At 50.2% G+C, this 22,708-nt stretch overlaps 3 protein-coding genes across 3 annotated transcripts; all 3 read right to left on the bottom strand.

The window, feature by feature from the left end:
* Positions 1 to 319: 319 nt before the first annotated feature.
* LOC136564406 (glutathione S-transferase theta-1-like) lies at positions 320 to 6,747 on the bottom strand. Its single transcript, XM_066562350.1, has 5 exons — positions 6,636 to 6,747; positions 3,441 to 3,528; positions 2,707 to 2,857; positions 1,550 to 1,726; positions 320 to 560 (listed from the first exon to the last, which is right to left on the bottom strand). Exons 1-5 carry the CDS (start codon positions 6,745 to 6,747, stop codon positions 363 to 365), a joined length of 726 nt encoding a protein of 241 aa, XP_066418447.1. The 3' UTR covers positions 320 to 362.
* Positions 6,748 to 7,639: 892 nt separating this feature from the next.
* On the bottom strand, positions 7,640 to 18,468 carry DDX51 (DEAD-box helicase 51). The gene is made up of 16 exons (XM_066562348.1): positions 18,440 to 18,468; positions 17,863 to 18,239; positions 17,247 to 17,473; positions 16,999 to 17,149; positions 15,423 to 15,568; positions 14,633 to 14,704; positions 14,357 to 14,463; positions 13,414 to 13,522; positions 12,903 to 13,048; positions 12,078 to 12,270; positions 11,358 to 11,473; positions 11,153 to 11,269; positions 10,130 to 10,231; positions 9,805 to 9,868; positions 9,055 to 9,189; positions 7,640 to 8,186 (listed from the first exon to the last, which is right to left on the bottom strand). The coding sequence occupies exons 1-16, from the start codon at positions 18,460 to 18,462 to the stop codon at positions 8,160 to 8,162; spliced, it is 2,112 nt and encodes a 703-aa protein (XP_066418445.1). The 5' UTR covers positions 18,463 to 18,468; the 3' UTR covers positions 7,640 to 8,159.
* A 1,143-nt stretch (positions 18,469 to 19,611) lies between these two features.
* On the bottom strand, positions 19,612 to 21,952 carry LOC136564280 (macrophage migration inhibitory factor). Its single transcript, XM_066562153.1, has 3 exons — positions 21,726 to 21,952; positions 20,705 to 20,877; positions 19,612 to 19,879 (listed from the first exon to the last, which is right to left on the bottom strand). Exons 1-3 carry the CDS (start codon positions 21,831 to 21,833, stop codon positions 19,813 to 19,815), a joined length of 348 nt encoding a protein of 115 aa, XP_066418250.1. The 5' UTR covers positions 21,834 to 21,952; the 3' UTR covers positions 19,612 to 19,812.
* Between the last annotated feature and the right edge of the window lie 756 nt (positions 21,953 to 22,708).

Raw genomic sequence — 22,708 nt, 5'->3', positions numbered from 1 at the left:
GTTCTGCCATACCCTCGGGAAACCTTTGCTCTGGCCAGGAAAACTCAGAGCAGAGGTGGGAGGGCAGCTCTGGTGCCCCTGTTCCCACACAGACTGAGCCACCTCAGCTCTGAAACACATCCAGTGGTGCTGGAGCATGAAAGAAAAGCCTGCAGGGCTACACTTCCCCTGCTGCAGTGGACAAGAGGGAAAAGCTGCTCGTGGCAGTCTAAGATGTATTTTTCTTCCCTTCTAAGTTGCAGAAAGGCTGTGAACGAAGGGAAGTGCATTTTGTGGAATGGTGTTTATGATTTTTAGAAGAAATGCTGAAAGACTACAATAAGCCTTCAGAAGAATAATCCATTTTATTAGAGCACAACCTTCTAATTCTGCTTTAGGAGCTGCTGCTTGAAATTCTCCAGCAACTCAGGTGCAAACTGGTCAGCAGTCAAGTTCTTAACGTTCATAATCTCCTGGTGGGCTTCCAGGAAGAGCTCCTTCCCCACAGCCTCTTCCACCCGCCCGCGCCACGCCGCTAACGCCGGCCTCTCCTCAAACAGGGCATAGCCAGCACACACGGGCTGCAGAGACACACAGAGCACCCAAATGAGGCTAACAGGGCATAGCCAGCACACAGGGGCTGCAGAGACACAGACAGACCCCAGTGAGGCACACAGGGCACAGCCAGCACACACAGACACAGAGTGAGGCACACAGGGCATAGCCAGCACACACAGACCCCAGTGAGGCAAACAGGGCATAGCCAGCACACACACGGGCTGCAGAGAGACAGACAGACCCCAGTGAGGCAAACAGGGGCTGCAGAGACACAGACAGACCCCAGTGAGGCAAACAGGGCATAGCCAGCACACACTGACACAGAGTGAGGCTAATGGGGCACAGCCAGCACACACTGGGGCTGCAGAGACACAGACAGACCCCAGTGAGGCTAACAGGGCATAGCCAGCACACACAGGGGCTGCAGAGACACACACACAGACAGGTACAGAGTGAGGCACACAGGGCACAGCCAGCACACACAGGGGCTGCAGAGACACAGACAGACCCAGAGTGAGGCACACAGGGCATCTGCCAGGGATGGACCCCATGGAAATGGATGTGCTTCTGGCTCAAGGCAGCAGACACTCATGACATCAGGTGGAGCTCACCTCTGGCTCTTGGGTCATAGGAGGCAAGTGGTGACACCTCAGCAGCTGCTGTGCCTTGGGACATGCAGCCAAGAGCTCTGCCATGGCTAACCCCAGAATGGTCCAACACAGAACATGGAAGTCCATGCACACCAGCACAGCTCTTCCAAATATCTGTACTTTCCTGTCTAGTTTGTAATTTATCTTTCTTTCCTGATGAATTCTGTCCATATTTCTATAGAAAGAGCTGTTTCATCAAAGTAGGTTTTCCCCAGTAAACTTAATTGTGATCAAAGTCAAAAAGGAGCAAGATTTAACCCCAGGGAAGATCTGCCATTACAGAGCTGGGGGTGCAGCAGCCCCCCTGGCCTGGCCTGGCCACAGCCCAGCTCACATCCAGCAGTGCTGGGGTTGCTGCTCACCTGCATGAGCTCCACCAGTGCTACCAGGTCTGCCAGGGAGACCTCACTGCCTGCAATGAAGGGCTTGTCCTGCAAGAACTTCTCCTCAAACTGCTTCAGGGCAACGTTCAGCTCCTCAGTGGCAAACTCCAGTTTCTCTGGAGGAAGTGGCTGGCCTGTGATGAGAGGCAGCAGCACCTGGCAGGGAGAAGAAACAACTGGCTTTTTATGTGTTTCCTTCCAAATGTACTCATCACACTCTCACTGCCACCTTCTGAGGATCCCTCACCAGCCATGCATGGGAATAACCAGAGCTGCTCATCAGCCTTGCCAGGTTTACATTAATGTCAGTCCTTACTTCCTGCCTCTCCTTGTCTGCTGCCTGGAAATCTGAAAATTCAGCCACAAGAGTCTCCTCTCAAAGTGATGCCTTGAGAAGGCTGGCCTAGAACAGAGACCGGACAGAGCTGAAGAATAAAGTAGGGATTTGTTAAAAGGCCTCAATGGATCAACCTTGGGCAGCACAAGAGCCCAGCCAGGGCTGCACCCAAGATGAACCAAAATGGTCACAAAATGGACAGCTGGTCACAGTGTCTCTCACTTTTATAAGTTCTGCTCCATTTGCATATTGGAGTTCATTGTCCAATTACAGCTCCAGCCCATGAAGTCCCATCCTTTGTGTTTTTCTCTCTTCAGCCCATGTTGTTTGTGCTCTTGGGCCTGAGATTTGGATCATTTGTCTTTGGTCCCCATCAAGAGAAGGAATTGTTTTGTCTGCCTGCTCTGTGCAGAGAGCTCACCAACCCAGACCCACACACTAAAGCAGAACAGAATCTGGAAAATATAAAAGCTAAACCTGAGGCATCAAAGGGAAGACTGTATCATCTGCCAGCACCTGCATTTTGTTTTGCAGAGGGAGATTGTCTCTTTCCATGAAGCTGGGCAGCCAGCACTGAGCTGTCTGGGGGAGCTCTCACCCACTGCATTTACCCTGGATTTACCTTTGCCTGCAGCAGGAAGGATCCAGCCTACTTCACTTAGGCTCATTTCAGCAGCCAAGTCACTTTTGTTCCTATCTCTCACTTGGTTTGTACATTTGCTGAGAAAGGCCCTGCAGACAGGCAGGCCATTTCCCTCACAGCCCTTAGCACCTCATTTTTGATGTATAATGGTTTTACCTTGCTTAAGAACAGCTTGCTCCCCTTGGCACGGATGTTGACGTGCTGCCAGGCCAGGTACTCATCAACCCTGGCCCTTTTCTGCAGGTCAGCTGGGTACCAGTGATCAGGAGTCTTGAATTTCCCGACCAGGTACAGGAGGATTGCAATGCTGCCCAGAGAGCAAGACAGACCAGTGAGCTGATCATCTGAGATTAAAGCACCTCGTCCTTTCTTTTCCCCCAATTTTTTTACTGCTGGACAAGCAGCCACACAAACCTGATGGGAGTCAGGCAGAAGGGCAGCAGGGCACAGCACAGGAGAGAGTTTGTGCTGCTGCCTGTGGACCACAATCTAATACAAGTAATTGCCCAGTTTTGAGCAAATAGAAGCTGCAGAATGAGTTTATACCAAATCTGAGCTTCACATTGCCTGGCCATCCAGCTTTATGCCAGATTTCCTGCACTGGCCTACAGTCTCCAGCTGCAGGCAGAGAGCAGGACACCTGGACAGGTATTTAAGCTCAGAAACAATGCCTACAAAGCAGCAAAGTAGCTCCAAGCAGCAGCTTTTTCTGCTCAAGTCGCTTTCCTAAGATAGCTTCTCTTGAAACACAGATTTGTTAGGTACAAGTGGAACAAAGGAGAGGAGGGAGACAAAAACCTGTCTGGACTGGAGTGCCAGCAGTACCCTGGCAGAACCCAAGCACTGGATAAACAACACTGCAGTGGGGATTGAGTTTATTGGAGCCTCACCTCTCTGCTAAGGTGAAAGAGCCATCCCTGAGTGCAGGCACCTTCATCAGGACGTTCACCTTCCGGAACTCCTCTGTCTTGTGCTGCCCTGAGCAGGGAAAGGAGAAGTTTTACTTGGCAGGGATACTCAGGACCTGTTGTAAACACCTGAGGAGTTTGTGGGGACTGTCCAGCTTCAAGTTCCTGTTTCTGATTGTACAAATTGAGTCTTGTATCAAGTTTGTAAGCAATGAGTGAGTGCTGCAGGGTGAGTAGGGGGCTAGCCCTGTGCTATCAGCTTTCCTGCTGATCCTTGCCTGCATGCCAGACCCACCTATGGCCCAAGGGCAGCATGGTTAGGAGTCCTTTCATACCATCAGCACTTGACAGCCTGGGGCTCTATCCACTACAAGCTTGTGCCTGGAAGTACCTGTCCTGTACAAAGCCAGGGGGATCTCACTAACCCTTTCCCCCAAGGAAGGGAGGACAGTGAGAAAGCAGAGAGATACCTTTTTCTGGAAGATAGTGTAATTTATATTCAACTATACTTTCTAAAGTCCACAGATGAAAATAAATTCCTGTTATTCCATGTAAGTACTTCATTACAGATGAAGTTTCAATTAGCTCCTGTGCATCTTGCAATCTTCTGTAAGAGCAAATATGGATTTGAGGTTCCTTTTAAGGTATCTTGTAGGACCTCCCCAAAAGGTAGGCAGAGTGAACCTGACAGGAGAAGGTGCTTTGCTCATCTGAGGTCTCAGTGTACTCCATTCTGTCTGAAACCAGTCCCAGAAGCCTTGTTCTATGAGACTTGTTTGTGACAGCCTTTTCCACCCACTCACTCCAGCCACATGTGGCTGCCTGGGTGTTCAAGCCTCTCTAATGTGTAACTAACCTTGTGCCCCGTCCTGCTGTGTGAGCCACCTGAGAATCTGTGTGCCAGAGGAGATGCTCTGGAAGCAAATTTAGCTTTTCTGTACTTGGCAAACCTGATTTGTGACTATTCCCCTGTCACTTGGCTCACAGCCCACTTTCCCTACCCCTCTCAAAAAGATGAAGTGTGCAGATTCCAGTTCTTCAGGTGTCCTTTGAATGCCAGGTGATCCCTACCCATTCTCACTCCTTCTACCCCCTTCATTGACACCTGCCCTGCTGGGGGCTGAGAGCTTTTCTGGGGCATCACATTTAAGGCACCAGCTCAGTTCTGAGTCTCAGCTCCCTCACCTTGTCCTTACAAACTGTGCAGTATGATCCTCCCCCACTGTGGCACCCAGTGCAGGTACCTGGAGAGCTTCCCCAGGGCATGGGAGGTGCACTCTGCAGGAATGGGATGAGATGCACCCAAATCACCCATCTCAAATCCAAAAGCAGATTCCCAAAGGGCACAGAGCATTGGGAATCTGTGATTTAATTCCCTTTCCTTCACTTCCCCTATCTTTGAGTTTCAGTTGTTCCTTTTCCTTTGGTGCTCTCATTCCTTGCTTTTGTTTCCTCTCCTTTGCTCCAGTGTCTCACCACAACAATTAATTTATTGGGAAAGAAGGGGAAGGACACAAGATGAGCCAGCCCCCAGCTACAAAGAATTGCAAAAGCTTTTGCTATGAGACAAGTGGGAGGAAAGCCACAGTAAAGGTACAACCAACACACAGCTCAGGTACAGGGGAACACCCAAAGACTCAACCACAACATGTCTGGGGTTTCTCTCAGGTTGGAGTCTCTTTTGTTCCTTCCCCAATTTCAGCTCCAGGAGCCTTCTCATCTTTCATTGTTTTTAAGCATTACTTACTGAGGCCTTTTTATGCCCAATGCATTACCTTAATTTCAAATCTATCAGATATCTGGAGAGGTTGAAGGATAGGGTTTACCAGCTTCAATTACAAAGAAAGAAGATACAGATCTTTGGATCTCCTTTGGTGAAAAGACACCTTTGGACAGGCTCCTACCAGTTATCAGTTGGTTTGAACCCAACCAAACCACCTCCCTTCACTTCTCAGTGTTCACACTACTGCCAGCTGCACTGTCTCGCTCCACAGCCTTCTCAAGCCGGTCCTCAACCCTCCCAAAATAACCAGACCACAAACCACAGGAGCCAGTGGAGCCCCCCGAGGGGCAGCCCTACCCCTGCCCTGCCCTGCCCCACCTGCCCGTGGGGACAGCTCAAGCTGGTGCATGACAGCCTCCCGAGGGGGGAACCCCTGCCACAGGGGAAGGGCTGCTCTCAGCAGCTGCTCCTGCTCACCAGAGCACACGTTTTTCTAAGCTGAATTCCTGAGCAAGAGCCACACACCTCGGCGGTGCTCACCCATACACCAATGTCCCATCTCTGCAGCTTTTTGTTTCCCATCTGAATGGGGAATGCCCCAGACCTGGCACATCCTGAGCGTTTCTCAGAAAAGCGTCTCTGTTTCTCAGAGGCCCATTTTGTGCTGGGTGGGGTCGATTTCAAAGATATCACATGCCTTGGCAGGGTCCTGTTTGCTGCAGAGGAGCACAGGCACTGAAATCAGCACTTAAACGACACGATTGCAGAATTTGGTATGGTTTTTGTGTAGGCACCAGGAACCACCTGCAGCAGGAGGGCCACCCCACCCTCTCTCAGCGTCTCACACTGGTGGGGACGGTGAGTACCTTCCTGCTTCCACCCGCGGGCCGGGATCCAGCGGGCATCCCCCCGGGAGTGGCCAAGGGAGCAGGGGGACCCCGCAAAGGCGGGGCTGGGACAGCCCCAAAGCCCAGAGCTGGGACAGGCTGGGACATCCGCACAGCCGGGGCTGGGACAGGCTGGGACACAGCAAAGCCGGGGCTGGGACAGGCTGGGACAGGCCCAAAACCCAGAGCTGGGACAGGCTGGGACATCCGCACAGCCGGGGCTGGGACAGGCTGGGACACGGCAAACCTGGGGCTGGGACTGAGCAGAGGGACACCCGCAAAGCCGGGGCTGGGACAGGCTGGGACAGCCCCAAAGCCCAGAGCTGGGACAGCGCAAAGCCGGGGCTGGGACAGGCTGGGACACGGCAAACCTGGGGCTGGGACTGAGCAGAGGGATACCCGCAAAGCCGGGGCTGGGACAGGCTGGGACAGCCCCAAAGCCCAGAGCTGGGACAGCGCAAAGCCGGGGCTGGGACAGCCCCAAAGCCCAGGGCTGGGACAGGCTGGGACAGCGCAAAGCCGGGGCTGGGACAGCCCGGGACACAGCGGTGCCCCCGCCCCGCTCACCCTTGGCCAGCTGCACCCGCTTGAACTCGAAGGGGATGTTGTTGCTCCGGGCGAAGATGTAGAGCGCCCGGCAGGGCTGCGAGAGCAGGTCCAGGTACAGCTCCAGCCCCATCGTGTCGCTGTCGCTGCCGCCCACGGCCGGTCCTATTAAACCCGGCCCGCCCGGTCCCGCCGCACCGGGCCCGCCCCGCGCAGGGCGGGGCAGCAGCGCCCGCCGCTCCCACCGGGGCGGGGCCGGACCCACGGGACAGGGCCCGAAGCTCAGCCGGGCTCCGCACCTTCCAGCCCGTAGCTTGTCCCGGTAAGTGCCCTTAGCGAGACAGAAAGCGCAGCCCGGCTGAGGGGGTGTGAGAGGCGCATCCTGGTTCTGCCCCTGGGAGCTCACAGCTCTTGCACAAGAGGATTTCCCAGTCCTGTGACTCCAGCAGCTGCCCAGACACCCGTGCTATGGAAAAACAACTGGAGAGCAAGCAGGGACGGCAGAACACACACTGCTTCACTGCTATAAAACAACCTTGCTCCTCACAAGATTCAACCACCAGTCCCAAACCCCATTTCTTCAAGATTCCCAGCTTTCAATCATTTACTGCTAATGCTGGTGTATGTTTATTTTGCTTTGCAAAACAATAAACCAGAGCTGGAGCCAATCATGAAGGAAAAGCAACCCTTGGAGAGTAGTTGCAGGCCACAGATACATGGCAGCTCTAAGCCTTCTGCCAGGACAGCTAAAAATACCGTGGCATGTGTCAAATACAGACTTATGGATTGCAGTGACACCAGCTGGCTCCAGGACATTCATATTCAATATCAGACATTTCAGTCTGCATTAATATCAATCTACACTTAACAATACCTGCTGTTACCTCTGGTGTAGAACACTGGAGGGAAAAAACATAGACAAGAAAAGGACAAGGCACAGGGCTGTAACAGTGAAAAGTCCTTTAAGCAATATCTCCATCCCTAATCATAAAATACTGTGAGTTGGAAGGGACCCACAAAGATCATAAAGTCCAGTTCCTGAGCCCAGGAATCTTTATTAGACACTGGTTTAAAAATATATATAATATTTATTTAATATTTACTTAAAAGTTGGAGTCACTGCACCTGGAGCAGCTCTTCAAACACATTTCTGCTTTAGGCACTGCACAGGTGTTTATGCATCTGCAGACACACAGAACCATTGTCCCAGGGCAGGCAGGAGTGAGGGCCCAGCCCTCACCACTGGAGCACAGCAGTTCCATCAGGCCACGCTCAGGCTGGTGGTAATTTACACATGCCAGCAGGATATGATGCAAAGTCCTCTTCAAGACAATCTCTATCTCAAAATTTATCTTTTTTTCTTTTTTTTTTAAACCAGCAACTGAACTCTGTTCACAGTGTCCTTGAAAGAGGAATAAGGCAATAGCTGACATGAGATATGATAAGGTTGAGGAACTGAGGGGCCATGACTCAGTGCTGGGAGCAGCCATGGCCTGTCCCACGCAGCAGCTTCAGTGCCACCTCAGCCAGCTCAGCTTCCACTCCTCAGGCTCGCTTCTGTGCTCGCTCACTCTGTTCAAAATTAAAGTTGAGAAGGTGACTGAAGATGCCCCTGTCCCAGAGTCACACAGAAGGGACTTCAGGGAGCAACAGGACTCTATAATAAATTTATTAATAAACCTTTCTGTCCCAGTTCTCAAACATTCCTAGTCTACAACTCAAAATCATCATTTTTCAGGGCCAGGTATTTATGAGTTCTCAGATTAGAGAGCAGAGCACTTTGCCCAAATCATGCAGCACAAAGTCTATTAGGGATCCCTAGTCCACCCATCTGGCAAGGTAAATGCTACCCTGCTTTTGTCTCAAAGTTCTCAACTTCACACTGGTGTACAAAAAAGGGCCTGCAGATAGCTGTACATTACAGTCTTAAACTCTGTAATGATAAAAGGTTTAATCTCTGCACTTTGCTTGCAGTCCTCTGGGTAGCTGAATCACAGAATTATGAGGTTGGAAGAGACCTCTCAGATCAAACCTCCCAGCTACAAAATCCCAGCTGTAAAAATCCCAGCTACAGAGGTAAAGAGAAGGGCAGAATAGAAAAAACCACCAAAAATCAGAATTGTTTTGGTTGAATCCACCCATTTACCTGGCACTGCCAGGCCTACCACTAAATCACATGCCCAAGTGCCACATGTACACATCCTTTAAACCCCTCCAGGAATGCTGCCTAACTTTGAGAGAAAACCTTTCTCCCCTCCCCAGCCTTTCAGAGTATTCCATAACAATGCACCCACCAAAGCTGCCTTCACCAATGCTGAACTGGGGCTATCACAGATGGAGGAAAGGATCCTGGACTCCAACACTCGTGCTAAGCATGAATTGCAATAAAAAAAATCAAACTGCAACTTGCACAGCTTGTTTTCTTCCCCATTTCAATTACCTTGACTGTCTTCTCAAGCTTACACAGAGCTCCCTCATATTGCTGCACCAGTGGCTTCAGGGAGTTGCCCTTCACTGGGTGTTTCTGGATATCCTGGATGCCAGCATCCCTCAGCATCCGCAGGAAGCGCCGCTCCTGCACGAGACAGACACTGAAGCTGAGACACCCCCTGCCCAGCAGCTACAAAATCAGCACATTTGGGAACATCTGCTTACTCAGGAAATAACTGAAGTTTCCAAGCACAAAGCTCAGCTGACTGGAAAAGGTGGGAAGTAGTAGGAACTTTATGATCTCTATGCCCCTGCGTGCATCCTTATCAAATAAATCCCACACTGTGGTGGTGTTCCCAGGGGTCCCAGGATGAGGGAAGAGATGAGAATCTTGACTCCATGTTTCAGAAGGTTTATTATTTTATGATATATATTATATTAAAAGAAAATGATGTATTAAAACTATACTAAAAGAATAGAAGAAAGGATTTCATCAGAAGGCTTGAAAGGAATAGAAAGGAATGGAATGATAATAAAATCTTGTGACTGACCAGAGAGTCTGAGACAGCTGGACTGTGATTGGCCATGAATTAAGAAACAACCACATAAGACCAATCCCAGATGCACCTGTTGCATTCCACAGCAGCAGATAACCATTGGTTACATTTTGTTCCTGAGGCCTCTCAGCTTCTCAGGAGAAAAAATCCTAACAAAAGGATTTTTCATAAAATATGTCCGTGACACCACACCAAAGACATACCTGAATTCTAAGGACCAAGCTGAAAGCAACACCTGCTTCTCCTGCGCGAGCTGTTCTTCCAACCCTGAAAACAGAGAAAGCAGCTTCAAGTCAGGTTAGCCCCACAGTCACTGCCATTATCAACTCGCAAGATTTTGATACTGAAATTCTCCAGTTTTAAGAAACTCTGATTGCAAGCAATGCTAGGCTTAATTTTTGCTAGAAAACTATTTGCATATTAAAGTAAAAAGAAAAGCTAAAAGCCCTTTTAAGTGCATGTCACCTTTGCTAAATATTTCAAAGTAAACCAAGCTCAGACACCTTCCTCTTGTTCCTGCTGTCTTACCGGTGAATGTAGGTCCTGATGAACTGGGGTGCATCGTAGTTGATCACATAATTCACTCCTTTCACATCAATCCCTCGGGCTGTGGCATCTGTGCTGATTAACCTGTTTGTAAATGTATGTTTAGTCATTTTCAGGTAACATCTCAGGCACTACACACACAAATAAAACACCAGTGAACACAGCACAACTCTTGCTGATCTCTGCCTCTGAGGCTGGCAGCAGCACTCCAAGTCACCCCTTATTGCCACTGCCCTTGTGAGCTGCCCACAGAGCTCTGAGCATCACTACAGCCTTGTCACCCTCTGCTGAGCATGAAAAGTTACTGGGTGTTCCCAGGTTCTCCAAGCATGCCAGACACCTCCCAGCTCATACAAATCTCTAAGGAATCTGAACATTCCATACAAGCACAGAACACACAAATAGTGAGGTGAGAAATTCCAGTAGTCAAGGAGGAATTCATACACCAGGTTTGGATAAAAAGAACACCCAGAAAATAAGTTTTCACCTTTTCCTCAGAGACATTGCAAGACACAATATAGCTACCAAAACCAAAATGCAAATCACAGACATGAGTAGAAGTAGACCTGTATGCCAGTCTGAGCAGGGATTGCCTCAGTAGGAAGCTGTAACACTAAACACAGTTTCAGCACCAACATCCATTTCCACCCTACAAGCACCAGATGCCCAGCACAAAAATTAAACTCCAGATTTGCAAATCTGTGTGTTTTAGGCAACTCTATGAACACACATTTGTATTTATTGCTTGTTATAAAACAATACTAGAAATTCAGACTGCAGCTAGAGTAGAACAAGCTGAGTTACATGAATGATAAACAATTCAAAGCCACAAACCCAGGTCTCATACCCCTTCTGCAACAAACTCCTGCATGTTTTAGATGACCTCAAGTAACTGTGTCCCACCTGTCCCACTCTGGACCCAACTGTGTCCGTTTTCTGTTTAGCTTTTTACACTGCAAACAGCCTGTGCTGGAAAACATACAGGAAACAATTTTAAATGCTCACAGTTGTATTTTTCCTTGTTCAAACTCCTTCATGGTTCTCTTTCTCTCATTTGGAGTTAACCGAGAAGAAAACTCTGCCACCGTGATGCCACCAAAAGCTTGAACCAGCAGGAACAACCTGCAGGTAAACAAGAGAGAAACTGTCACTTCTTTATCTCTGAAAGATCCCTTGACAGATCCCTACCAGTGATCTCGTTCATGTTTACCTGTGAGAGGCTTCCCTGGAGTTGGTGAAGCACAACACACGGGTGAATTTCATTTTCAGCATGAAATACAAGAGCAGCAAAGGCTTGGAGTTCAGGTCACAAGGCACGTAACATTGCTGTCAACAGGGAAGGAGTTCAGAGACAAAAATCACCTCTTGCCAAGACTACCCTGAAACCCACAGCCTGTCCATGACCCACACAGGCTTGGATGTTTTATAGCTGACTAACAGCAGCAAAACCAGAGCCCATAATGCAATCCCCTTTAGAACAAACAGGCTGGCAGATCCAACACGAGTGGAGCCAGGAGAGCTGAGTTGTTCTAATGCTCTTACACCTCCACAGCAAGTAACAGCATGCACTGCCCTCCTGCCTACAGGCTGGCCTGTGCATACATGTCTTGAAATGAATGTTACACATATGGACAATTGATAGGGGCTACTACATTATTATGATTTCCTAGTTCCACTCCCCATTGCTGCTAAATTTAATTCCACATGAAGACAGATTAATTTAAAAAATAATCAAATCTTAGCCAAATGAACATTAAGTAATGAGAAAACAAACGTGCAAAGGTACAGCTCTCTGGGTCATATATACTCCCAAAGCCACTTTTGCAAGGAAACACAGGGAAGACACACTTGTTTTAGGGTAAAACCACTAGACAGTTCAGAATTAAATGAATCTTCAAGCATAACTTATTAAAAAGAATTCACATCATACCGACAGCCCCTCTGGGAGTGTGTATTTATTATTGGTACTTTGTTCAGTTTCTATTCCATCTCTGTTTTTCTCGGAATACACAGATGTGAAGAGACGAGGCTGGAATAAATCCAGCTGCTGCAATTTCTCTGGGTCCTGGGTCAGTGTGGCTGAAAACAGCAGTTTCTGTAAGGGTATCTGAGGAGAGCAGGAACTGAAAGAAACAGCACACAGAAACTGGGCTTTGAGGATGGGGCAAAGGAGCTTCACCCCAAGTGCCTTCACATGATGTAAGGGAAGCAATCAATGCTCTTTGATGCTCTTTTCCTGCCCTGGGCCTTTCCTGTAGGCTCTTTTCCACCTTTGTTTTATGGTGGAGTTCACAGACAGAACTGATGAGCATTCTCAGTCAAGTGCACAACCCCAATCCATTACTGCTGCACAAGTCCCTGCACCCTGCTTACCCCTCTTCTCATTCTAGTCATGTCCTTCCTTGGCCATTCACCTCGGTTTCTGACACATCTCTGCCACTGCTGTACAAAAACAGCAGCTGCAGATAGTTAACTGCAAGAGTTTTCCTCCAAATCCATTACTCAGCTGTGCCAGAAGGCATTGCTATAGTTACTGTGCAAATGAATCACAGATTTGCAATATTTGTGCTTCCTTTTGATGCTCCTTTAGTCTACATAAGGAAAGCCTGGAGAACACAATACTTAATCTGGCATCAGCTCTTCACTGCCTTATTTTGGTAGGCATTTCTCAGAGGAATCAAGCTTTGAGACTCTGTGTGGCAGGGCAGTGACATCCAAGTGCTATCAGTTCAAAGAAATGCACTCTGCAACTTACCTGGCTGCTGTTAAAGGCCCTGGCTTGGTTCTCTGAAAAAGCATGCTGGAGCCAGAGTGATTTTCTCCTTGGAATGCAGCTTTGACAATTTGGTTCAGACAGTTCTGGTGCATGTCATCAATCATACGGTCAGCTTCATCCACAACCTGAGTTCACAAGGATGAAAACCACCACTTGTTAAATACTGGCAGCTTTTATTTTCCTTTATATCTGTAACCAGTGAGCCAGAAGGCAAGATAATGGAAGCTTCTAGTCAACAGAATTGCTTTCCTTGCCCATCCTTACTCCAAGTTTGCAAGAGCCTAAGAGAGAAGGGGAAGTGGGTGGATGCTTGGGTGTCACGAGTTGGAATCAAACATCTCATCTTGTGACTGCTCCCTCCTCAATCTGGAGTGCAGACAGGCCCACACACAGCTCCAACAGAGAGGTATTTATGCTGCACACAAGAAGCAAGCAGGAATTAGTGCTGCAGCAGACACTGCTCTCAGATGGGAGAGCTGTGGTGACTCACCAGAAAGCGAAGCTGTGTCAGGCTGAAGCCTGGGGTCTGGTTGATGTGATCCGTGAGCCTCCCTGGCGTGGCCACCACAATGTCAGCCAGGCTGCAGTAGCCTGTCACTCTGAAAGGACAAGCAGCCCATCAGGAAGTCTCTCTCCTCACAATAAAGCCTGTAGCACAGACCCTAAGGTTTTCCTACCCCTCAATTAACTGAGGAATAACAAAATTCACAAATGGAATTTACACTGGAGAGCATGCAGGGGCAGTGGTGGACACCAAACACCACTCTCCACTGTGCTGCCTTACTTTAAACAGAAAGTGTCACTCTTCACTGCTCTTCAAAAGAGTTTAATTGCAGAAAAACTCCACACAGTCATATGTACCCATGGGCACAAGGTAAACATTTGCATTCTGAGCATTTGCTGGTGAAGAACCCCAAAAATCCAGTGAAACATTACAATCACAAAAACAGGGGTTGTAACAAGCACTGTGACAAAGACAGAACCACCAGAATCCAACATATAAACCCATTATCCAAAACCATGATAGTCAAAGCCATGATAGTCCAGCATATAAACCCATTATCCAAAACCATGATAGCCAAAGCCATGATAGTCCAGCATATAAACCCATTATCCAAAACCATGATAGCCAAAGCCATGATAGTCCAGCATATAAACCCATTATCCAAAACCATGATAAAAGCCATGACAGTCCAGCATATAAACCCATTATCCAAAACCATGATAGTCAAAGCCATGATAGTCCAGCATATAAACCCATTATCCAAAACCATGATAGCCAAAGCCATGACAGTCCAGCATATAAACCCATTATCCAAAATCATGATAAAAGCCTGATGCTGTGCTGCAACAGTCCATATCTTGACCCCACCTTAATAACATTAATTAGCATGCAATCTCTATAAACCTTGTCAAAATACCTTTTCACCTACTTTTTCTGGACAAGCATCTCCTGCTCCTTTGCAAAAGATTTCTGGCCAGTAATCAAAACAACCTTCAGACCTGTCCCGTCAGTGTAAACGTTGAACACTTTACTCACCTGCAAAGAGGTTAAGAGGCTTTGTCAGCTGCAGGAAGTACTTCCCATCCCATGAACAGCATCAAACCCTCTGGCAGGTCTTAGCCTGCTCCACAGAACAGCCAAAGGACTGGCTGCACAGCCTGCCCCTCAGCCCAGCTCTGCTCAGACACAGTGAGGAGTCACATACCTGCTGTGCCAGTTCTTTGGTGGGCAGAACAACCAGAGCTCGGATGTGGCAAATCACTCGATCTAACAGAACCTGCCAAAACAGAGGCCCAGTGAGTCCCTGACAGAACAGGGTTCTTGGGCCTAATCTAGTGAGAGAAGATGGTAAAAAACAAAACATTCTCCCAGTTTTATGTTTCCATTTTTCTCCCTCCACCCTCCCAACTCCTCATGCTGTGCCTGCTGAGGAAAGGAGTGGGAAGCTGACAAGAAGCTCCCTCAGACAGCTCTGAGCTGCCAATCTGCCGCCTTATGCCCACAAATCCCTGGGCTTTTCCACCTGCTTTGAAGTTCAGGCTTTGCCTGAACAAAAGTGTCAGAGACACATTCTATGAAAAATCTTTTCTTTAAGATTTTTTCTCTTGAGAAGCTGAGAGGCCTCAAGAACAAAATGTAACCAATGGTTATCTGTTGCTGTGGAATGCAACAGGTGCATCTGGGATTGGTCTCATGTGCTTGTTTCTAATTCATGGCCAATCACAGTCCAGCTGTCTGGACTGTCTCAGTCAGTCACAAGCTTTTGTTATCATTCTTTTTTCTATTCTTAGCTAACCTTCTAATGAAATAGTTTCTTCTATTCTTTTAGTATAGTTTTAATATAATATATATCATAAAATAATAAATCAATATAAATTCTGAAATATAGAAGCAACATTCTCGTCTCTTCCCTCATCCTAAGACCCCTGTGAACACCACCACACAAAAGCAATGCCAGCATTTCCTCAGAGCTACTTCCCTGTCCATGGACTCACCTGCACGATGGGGATGACAAAGGCCAGGGTTTTCCCACTGCCTGTGGGGGCTGACACACAGATGTCCTTGGGGCGGAACCCGCCCCGGCCCAGCAGGTACCCATGGGCTGCACTCTGCAGGATGGCAGGAATCACCTCTGCCTGGACTGAGCAAAACCACAAATACACACTGTATGCTTCACCAACTCACCAAGAGCTGAAAATGTTATACAAAAGCAGAGCTAAACATGTTATGTAAAAGCATATGCTTCACCAACTCACCAAGAGCTGAAAATGTTATATAAAAGCATCTCCAATTCACTGTCATAAAACTCCCTCCAATCACACCACTCTACATAACCTCACCCTCACTAAACCCTACATTCCTAACTATCCTGGCTATCATCTCAGCAGCCCTGGGAGGATGAATAGGACTCAACCAAACACAAACTGAAAAATCCTAGCCTTTTCTTCCATCTCCCACCTAGGCTGAATAGCAATCATTATCATCTACAACCCTAAACTCACCCTCCTCAAATTCTACCTATACACTATAATAACTTCAATACAACTCCAACACATATATGTATATATAATATATATATGTATACTTATCTATATGTATACTTATATATATATATGTACACATACACTGTGTGCTGGCTTCCCAGCATGACCCTGATAGGCCTCAGACACAGCCTAAGTCTCCAGGACTAAGGTCACCCTCTATCCTTGTCCTTGCATCCAGCTCTCCTTTCTTCTTATTTAAGAACTGGCATTTATTGTATCTGTTTGCAAAACTGGCAAAATAACAGAAAACAAACAGATTTCTCTTTTTGTTTGGATATTTTTGTAATGCTTTAATGAGCTGAACGAGTTCCCAGAAAGCTCTGATCAGCAGCAGAGACAGTGGAAAGGAAGGAGCTAAAGCACAAGCTTCCACAAGGAGGAAAACTGTCACAAACATGTTTTATGAAAAATCCTTTCCTTAGGATTTTTTCTCCCGAGAAGCTGAGAGGCCTCAGGAACAAAATGTAACCAATGGTTATCTGCTGCTGTGGAATGCAACAGGTGCATCTGGGATTGGTCTCATGTGGTTGTTTCTAATTCATGGCCAATCACAGTCTGGTGGTTTCAGACTCTCTGGTCAGTCACAAGCTTTTGTTATCATTCCTTTTTTATTCTTAGCTAGCTTTCTGATGAAATCCTTCCTTCTATTCTTTTAGTATAGTTTTAATGTAATATATATCATAAAATAATAAATCAAGCCTTCTGAAACATGGAGTCAGATCCTCATCTCTTCCCTCATCCTGGGACCCCTGTGAACACCACCACAGAAAACTGTGAGGACACAAGTAAGATTTCCCTCTTTGGGCAGCTCTGAGCCATCACTCCAAGCTGTATTTAGGAGCAGGAAAGAGACTTTTACTCAGCCCAGACAAAGCTTTGAGAAAGAAGCGTTAAATCTCCTACAATCACTTTCATGCACTACATTTTGTCCTGCATTTGACTTCACTGCCTACACAAAACACACAGCACCAGACTGCAGGAACTCTTTAAGTCCCTTTAGAAAGAAACAAAAGCACTGGAAAGGCACCTGGAAAAAAGGAGTCTATTCCATTCATCTGCAGCTTTTTCAGCAGCCTGGGGTGGATTCCTGGCACATCCCTGACTGGACACAGATTCTCCCTGATGCGCTTCTGCACCCGCCGGGGCTCAGCAAGCCACTGAGGCAAGAAGGGCTGGACCTGAGGTGAAAGGAGAATATAGCATACCATATGTAAAATAAACTTGTAAAAAGCATTCTTTTCTTATCCATCACCAAAATTCAGTCAGGCTGCTTACCTTCTGCACTGGCTTTGCTTCGTAGTCTCCGAGGATCATCATACTGGAGGGGGCACAATCTGCCCCTTCCCCTGAGGCTACTAAGGGCACCTCCTCCTCCCCTTTTTCACTGCTCTCCTTCTTCTCTGTTTCATCTCCTTGTGTTTCCTGATCTGTCTTCCTCTTCTTATTAGATTTCTTTTTAAAGTTGTTTCTGTTGTCCTGTTGTTTGATGTCTTCTTCAGAATCTGGAATTTGGGTGACAGCAATATAAGGCTACAGGTCAGAGCACACCACAGAAAAGGGATTTGGCAATGTTACAACACAGGACTTAAGCAACAACTTGCAAGCTCTTTTTTCCTAAAGCCAAGTGCAGAGGACAAACATTTCTTTGCTGGTATAGACACAAGACTGAGGTGATGTGATGTGCTCCCCTCCTGCCCTTACACTAAACTGATCCTCAAAGTTCACAGTATGGGGCCTTCCCTTAAAAAAAAGAAAGTGGGAACATACTAAGGAGATGAAAACAAAACCAGGTAAACTGGGCAAGGCACTCAAAGAGCAACTCGTGTCCACTTTTCTGTGTAAACTGTCAGCCACAATGAACTGAAATCCTGCAGCCTCACTTTATGCTCACCTGCTTCAGTCCCCTCTTGCTGCACTTTCGATTTTCTTCTATTTGCTTTCTTCTTCTTTGTGGGGCTGCTGCCATCTGCTGACTCCTCAGTGCCAGCCCTTTCTTCCGAAGGGCTGCGGGGCTGTTTTGTCTTTTGCTTTTTCTGTCTATGCTCACTGGGCTGCTCCTCACTCTCCCTTTTCCTCTTCCCCTTTCCTTCTCGGGGCTCCCCCGCGGGGCTCAGCCCGGGCTCCCCTGGCCCTTCCCTTCCCTGCGGCGGCGCCTCTCGCTGCTTCTTCTGCTGCCGGGCCCTGGCCTGCTGCTGCAGCCGCTCCAGCAGGACCCGCGCCCGGTTCTCGGCCTCCGCCTCCTCCTTGTGCTCATCCTCCTCGCCGTACCTGCAACAGCCCCCACAAAAACCCCCTCAGGCACCGCCCGCACAGAGCTCCGGACACGCTCCCCCGGCCCGAGCCTGAGGTAGCAGATGAAACAGCGAGACCCGGGGCAGGGTCAGGGTCTGGGTGTAGGAGGGGAGCAGGGAGGAGAACGGGAGCAGGGAGGAGAACGGGAGCAGGGAGCGGGGCCATGCCCGCCGTACCTGCGGATGCAGAACAGCGCCATGGCCACGCCGCCCCACGCCGGCGCACACGGATGACGTCATCGCGCCCCGCGAGGGAACCCTGCACAAGGCTCGAGGCGAGCGCGCCCCCTGCCGGCCGGGGCTGGAATGGGGGGGGGCAGCGCCGCGCGTGCGCACAGAGGGGCCCTGAGGAGAGGGCGGGAAAGCGCTGAGGGGAGGGAGAGCAGCGGCGGAGCCGGGAGCATCGGGGCGGGACCGGCTGGAACTGGGCGCAGCACCGGCGAGGGACGGGCTGGGACACGGCACAGCACCAGCAAGGAATGGACTGGAAAAGGGCACAGCATCAGTGCAGGACACAGCTCAGAACCTGTGAGGGACACAGCTCATCACTGGCAAGGGACAGGCTGGGACAGGGCACAGCACCTGTGAGGGACACAGCTCAGCACCTGTGAGGGAGAGGCTGGCATAGCACAGTATCTGTGAGGGACAGGGCAGTATAGAGGCTATATATATAGCACCAGTGAGGGATGGGCTGGCACAGCATCTGTGAGGGACACAGCTCAGCACCTGAGGGACAGGCTGGCACAGCACCAGCGAGGGATGGACTGGAAAAGGGCACAGCATCAGTGTGGGACACAGATCAGCACCTGTGAGGGACAGCACAGTGCCTGTGTGGGACAGAGCACAGCACAGCAAGGGACAGGCTGGCAGGGCACACTGAAGCTCCCCACAGTGCTGCAGGCCCCTGCAGAGCTCCCACAGCACTGAGGGCCATCCCCGCTGCCTGGAGCGGGCAGTGTAGCAATGTGAGTAACAGCATTTCCCCTCAGCGAGCAAAAGCACTCCTTCCCTGCTCATTTGGCCACTCACAGGTGGCACACATCAGAGGAAAGCTGCTCTGAAACAGCAGGCCCAGGGCTGGTCCAAGGACTGAAGAAACGGCAGACACAAGCCAGAAACAAACCCCAGAGCAACGAGCAGCCCTGAACACACCTACAGCAAGGTAAAAATCACTGGAGTGCTGTCAGGAACCAGCCCCAGCCACCACCACCATAGTGTGAAATACTGTGTCTAAGAAACACGGGCAAACCCAAACCATTCCTTTTGTTTGCTTTAGGATCAGAGTGGAACAGACATGTTAGCAATTGCCCAACTCCATCCCCAGCTTGCCAAAGCCTACACCACACAGCTTACTTCTAAATCTTTATTTGTTTTCTACACAGAGAAAACAGAGGAATGTTGAAGCAGCAATATTTAAACACACTAGCAAGGAGCCATCAATCTGTGAGAGTGCACAAAGTGCAACACGGGGCCATTTGTGCTGTGGTCTCTGCTACGGGGCAGGGTGAGGGGAGGTCCAGGAACAGCCTCTTCAGACACACAGGAGAGCTCTATGCAAAGGTGGAGCCGTTCCAGCCCACGTTGGCAGCGTTCATGTCGAAGTAGTTGATGTAGACCCTGCAGAAAAGGTACAGGAAGAAATAAAAACGACCTTATTAACTCATTTATGTAAGCTGGGACAACACGACAGGGGACAGTGCTTCCCATTTGTCTGCTTGAGAAAACATCAAGCTTCATCTTTACCAAAAATCTGGTGGAGCCTCCGAACAGTCAATATTTTTCAGTCCTCAAATTTGTACTTTTTCTAAAATACTAATTATTCTGCAGTCAGGGACTGTCCAGACACCAGACAGATTTTGTTTAGCAGCCTGTCAAGAATTTCCAGAGATCAGCCCCTTTTGTTTCTGAGCCCTGCAGTCTCCCTCACAGTGTCACACAGAGTGGCAGCCTCTGTGGGGAGTTAAGCACACCCTCAGGCCTGGCTCTGTGTGTCTCACTTCAACCCTGATGACTCCAGGCTCTTCCCATCCCTCACAGCTTCACACAGACACTGCTGAACTCTGCAGGGCAGCTGCTCACAGCCTGCTGCCCTCTGCTCCTGTCTCTCAGCTCCAGCCTGTCACTGCTCCCTGCTCGTGCTCTCAGCCTTGCCTCCCCAGAGGACAAGACATCACACCTCAGAGGCAGAAAACACACTGGACAACTTGTCAGTGTTGCGGTGTTTTTCCCTACTCTCAGAAGAAGAAAACAATTGAACAGAGGACTCTCCAGGGAAAGAGACAGGTACCCAATTCTTATGTGGACGTGAAAGCGCCGCAAGCAATCACTTGGTACTTTCCAAAACACATGAACTTATTCCTGGCATTTTAAAATTTTAAACAGACTTTTCAAAGCAGTTTCAGAAAGCCAGGTAAATGTGGTTAAACCGTGTCCCAGCCTTACCTGTCTGCAGATACGTGCAAGTGCTTCGAGATCAGATCACAGAGCATCTTGGTGTAAGTCTTGTTCTGCTGCCCTCCTATTTTGCCGATGCTGTAGAGGCTGCAGAGCGCGCAGGGATCAGTGGAGCCCCCGAAGGACATCATCTGGTCAGGTATGATGTGCACAGCTATGTACTGCGGGAGGGAGGGAGGGAAACACTGCGTTACAGGCTGTCGGAACCGCCCTCTCCCGACGAAAATCTGCTTTAGGTACCAACTCTAAACACAGCGGTTGTATTGGGGTCAGGCAGCTCTTCAGTGCTGCCCCCTGCGCACCTCCCAGGCCCAGGGGAGGCTCAGGCCCGGCAGCCCCCACGGGGGACACGGCCCTGGGGGCTGCGGGGACTCTTGGCCCAGCTCTCAGCTTTAGGAACGCGGTTATGTGTGCACAAAGCCGCCGGCCAGGCAGGCACTCCTGCCCGCCACAGCCGCGCCACCGCGCGGGGCGGAGCGAGATACAGGCCCAAAAACTGTGCCTGCGTGCTAGGGCTCACATCCCCAAATCACGGAGCTGCCGGAGAGCCGGGCACCGATTCGGTCTTATCGGGCTCCTGGGGCTGCCGCCGTCTGGCCCAGGAGGGGCCGTGTCGGATGGCTGAGCCGGCGGGAGCTGCCCGCAGCGCTCGGTCTATCCGAGCCGCTGCCCGGCTGCCTCCGTGCACTGCGCAGCTCCGCCGCTCGCATCGCCCCCGCCAGCACAGGCGCACCACATCCCCGGCTACGTGAGCGCCGCGCTCCTGCAGGCTCGGCTGCGGCTCCCGCCGGGGGCCGGCCATCGGAGACTCAGCGCCGCGGGGTGGAACGGGCAGCGGCTCCTTCCTCCGGAGCAGCGGGGCCGCCGCCGCGCTGTGCCGCCGCTGCTCCTCAGCGGCCCGGCCCGCCCGGCCCAGGCCCCGAGGGAGCGGAGCTGCCCCCGGGCCGCGCCGCCGCCGCCCCTCCCGCCGGGCCCGCCGCGCACGTGCTCGTCCCGCTGCCGCCCTCACCTGCGCGGGCTTGCCCGTGGCCTTGGCCAGCTGCTGGGTGAGGTCGCCCAAGAGGCTGTCGGGCACGGCGTCCTTGCAGACATTGGTGTAGATGGCGAACATGGGCATGGTGGCGGCGGTGGGGGCGGCGGGGCCGGCGATGGGAGCTTAACCGAGCGGCGGGACCAGCACAGTGGAGCGAGGAGGCGTCAGCGGCGCTTTTAGTGCGCGGGGCCGCCCCGGACGTGAATCGGCCCCGCCCGGCAGGGAGGGGAGGGAGCGGGAGCAGGGCGGGGACACACGGACACCCAGACGCACACCGCCTCCGCCGTCTGTAGGCCCCGCTGCGGCGTGCTGACCCCTCCCCCGCCCCGCCGTTATTCCTTGGCTCTGTTACTGCCACTGAACATTTTTTGGGGTTTTGTTACGGGCTCCTTCCTGGAACGGGGTCCGGGCGCTCTGGGCAGCTCATACATAACCTGGTATCAGCGCATGTGATGCTACCGCTGTTGCACTCGCACTGGTTTCTGCGGGATCAGGCCAGAGAGGGATATAGGCCCCAGCCTGGCAGTTGCAAAAAGGGATACTTGTCCTGACTCCGAGAATTTTTTTTCTTTTGCAAAGTAAAGTAACATTTGTAGCAGTTTTGCTTTAACTCTGTGTACCGCTTTATCTCGGTGTAAGCAGAAACGTCTGCCTTGCTGCCATATAAATGATTCTCTAATGTATTTCAGTCAAATTAAAAATTACCTATTGCTCCTGAGCCTCCCCATTTTCACATCATCTTTTTCTACTGGAAAGAGGCAGAAGCGAGTTGTTTTGCTCAGGAATGAGCTGGTGCGTGCCTATTGGAGGTGAGAGGCGGCAGAGCCGAGCCGTGTTCGGCGCTGTGTGATGCGATGCACGTAGGCTGCTGCCAGGGCACGGCTCCCCACCCTGGCTCTTGCCTGCCCCGACGGCGGCAGCGCTGCTCTGCTCACGAAATGACTCACAGGAAGGCTAAA

Source organism: Molothrus aeneus, chromosome 18, assembly GCF_037042795.1.
Source record: "Molothrus aeneus isolate 106 chromosome 18, BPBGC_Maene_1.0, whole genome shotgun sequence".
NCBI classification, from domain to species: domain Eukaryota; kingdom Metazoa; phylum Chordata; class Aves; order Passeriformes; family Icteridae; genus Molothrus; species Molothrus aeneus.
This window is presented reverse-complemented; position numbering and strand designations above follow the sequence as displayed.

Coding starts and splice junctions, on each gene's coding strand:
- LOC136564406 (XM_066562350.1), bottom strand. CDS start 6,747: ATGGGGCTGGAGCTGTACCTGGACCTGCTCTCGCAGCCCTGCCGGGCG. Junction 2,858..3,440: donor TCTTTCACCTTAGCAGAGAG/GTGAGGCTCCAA, acceptor CTCTCTGGGCAG/CATTGCAATCCTCCTGTACC. Junction 1,727..2,706: donor GCAAGCTGTTCTTAAGCAAG/GTAAAACCATTA, acceptor TCTCCCTGCCAG/GTGCTGCTGCCTCTCATCAC.
- DDX51 (XM_066562348.1), bottom strand. CDS start 18,462: ATGGCGCTGTTCTGCATCCGCAG. Junction 14,464..14,632: donor CCAAAGAACTGGCACAGCAG/GTATGTGACTCC, acceptor ACCTCTTTGCAG/GTGAGTAAAGTGTTCAACGT. Junction 13,523..14,356: donor GAGATGCTTGTCCAGAAAAA/GTAGGTGAAAAG, acceptor TTGTCCTTTCAG/AGTGACAGGCTACTGCAGCC.
- LOC136564280 (XM_066562153.1), bottom strand. CDS start 21,833: ATGCCCATGTTCGCCATCTACACCAATGTCTGCAAGGACGCCGTGCCC. Junction 20,878..21,725: donor CCACGGGCAAGCCCGCGCAG/GTGAGGGCGGCA, acceptor TCCCTCCCGCAG/TACATAGCTGTGCACATCAT. Junction 19,880..20,704: donor TTGCACGTATCTGCAGACAG/GTAAGGCTGGGA, acceptor CCTTTTCTGCAG/GGTCTACATCAACTACTTCG.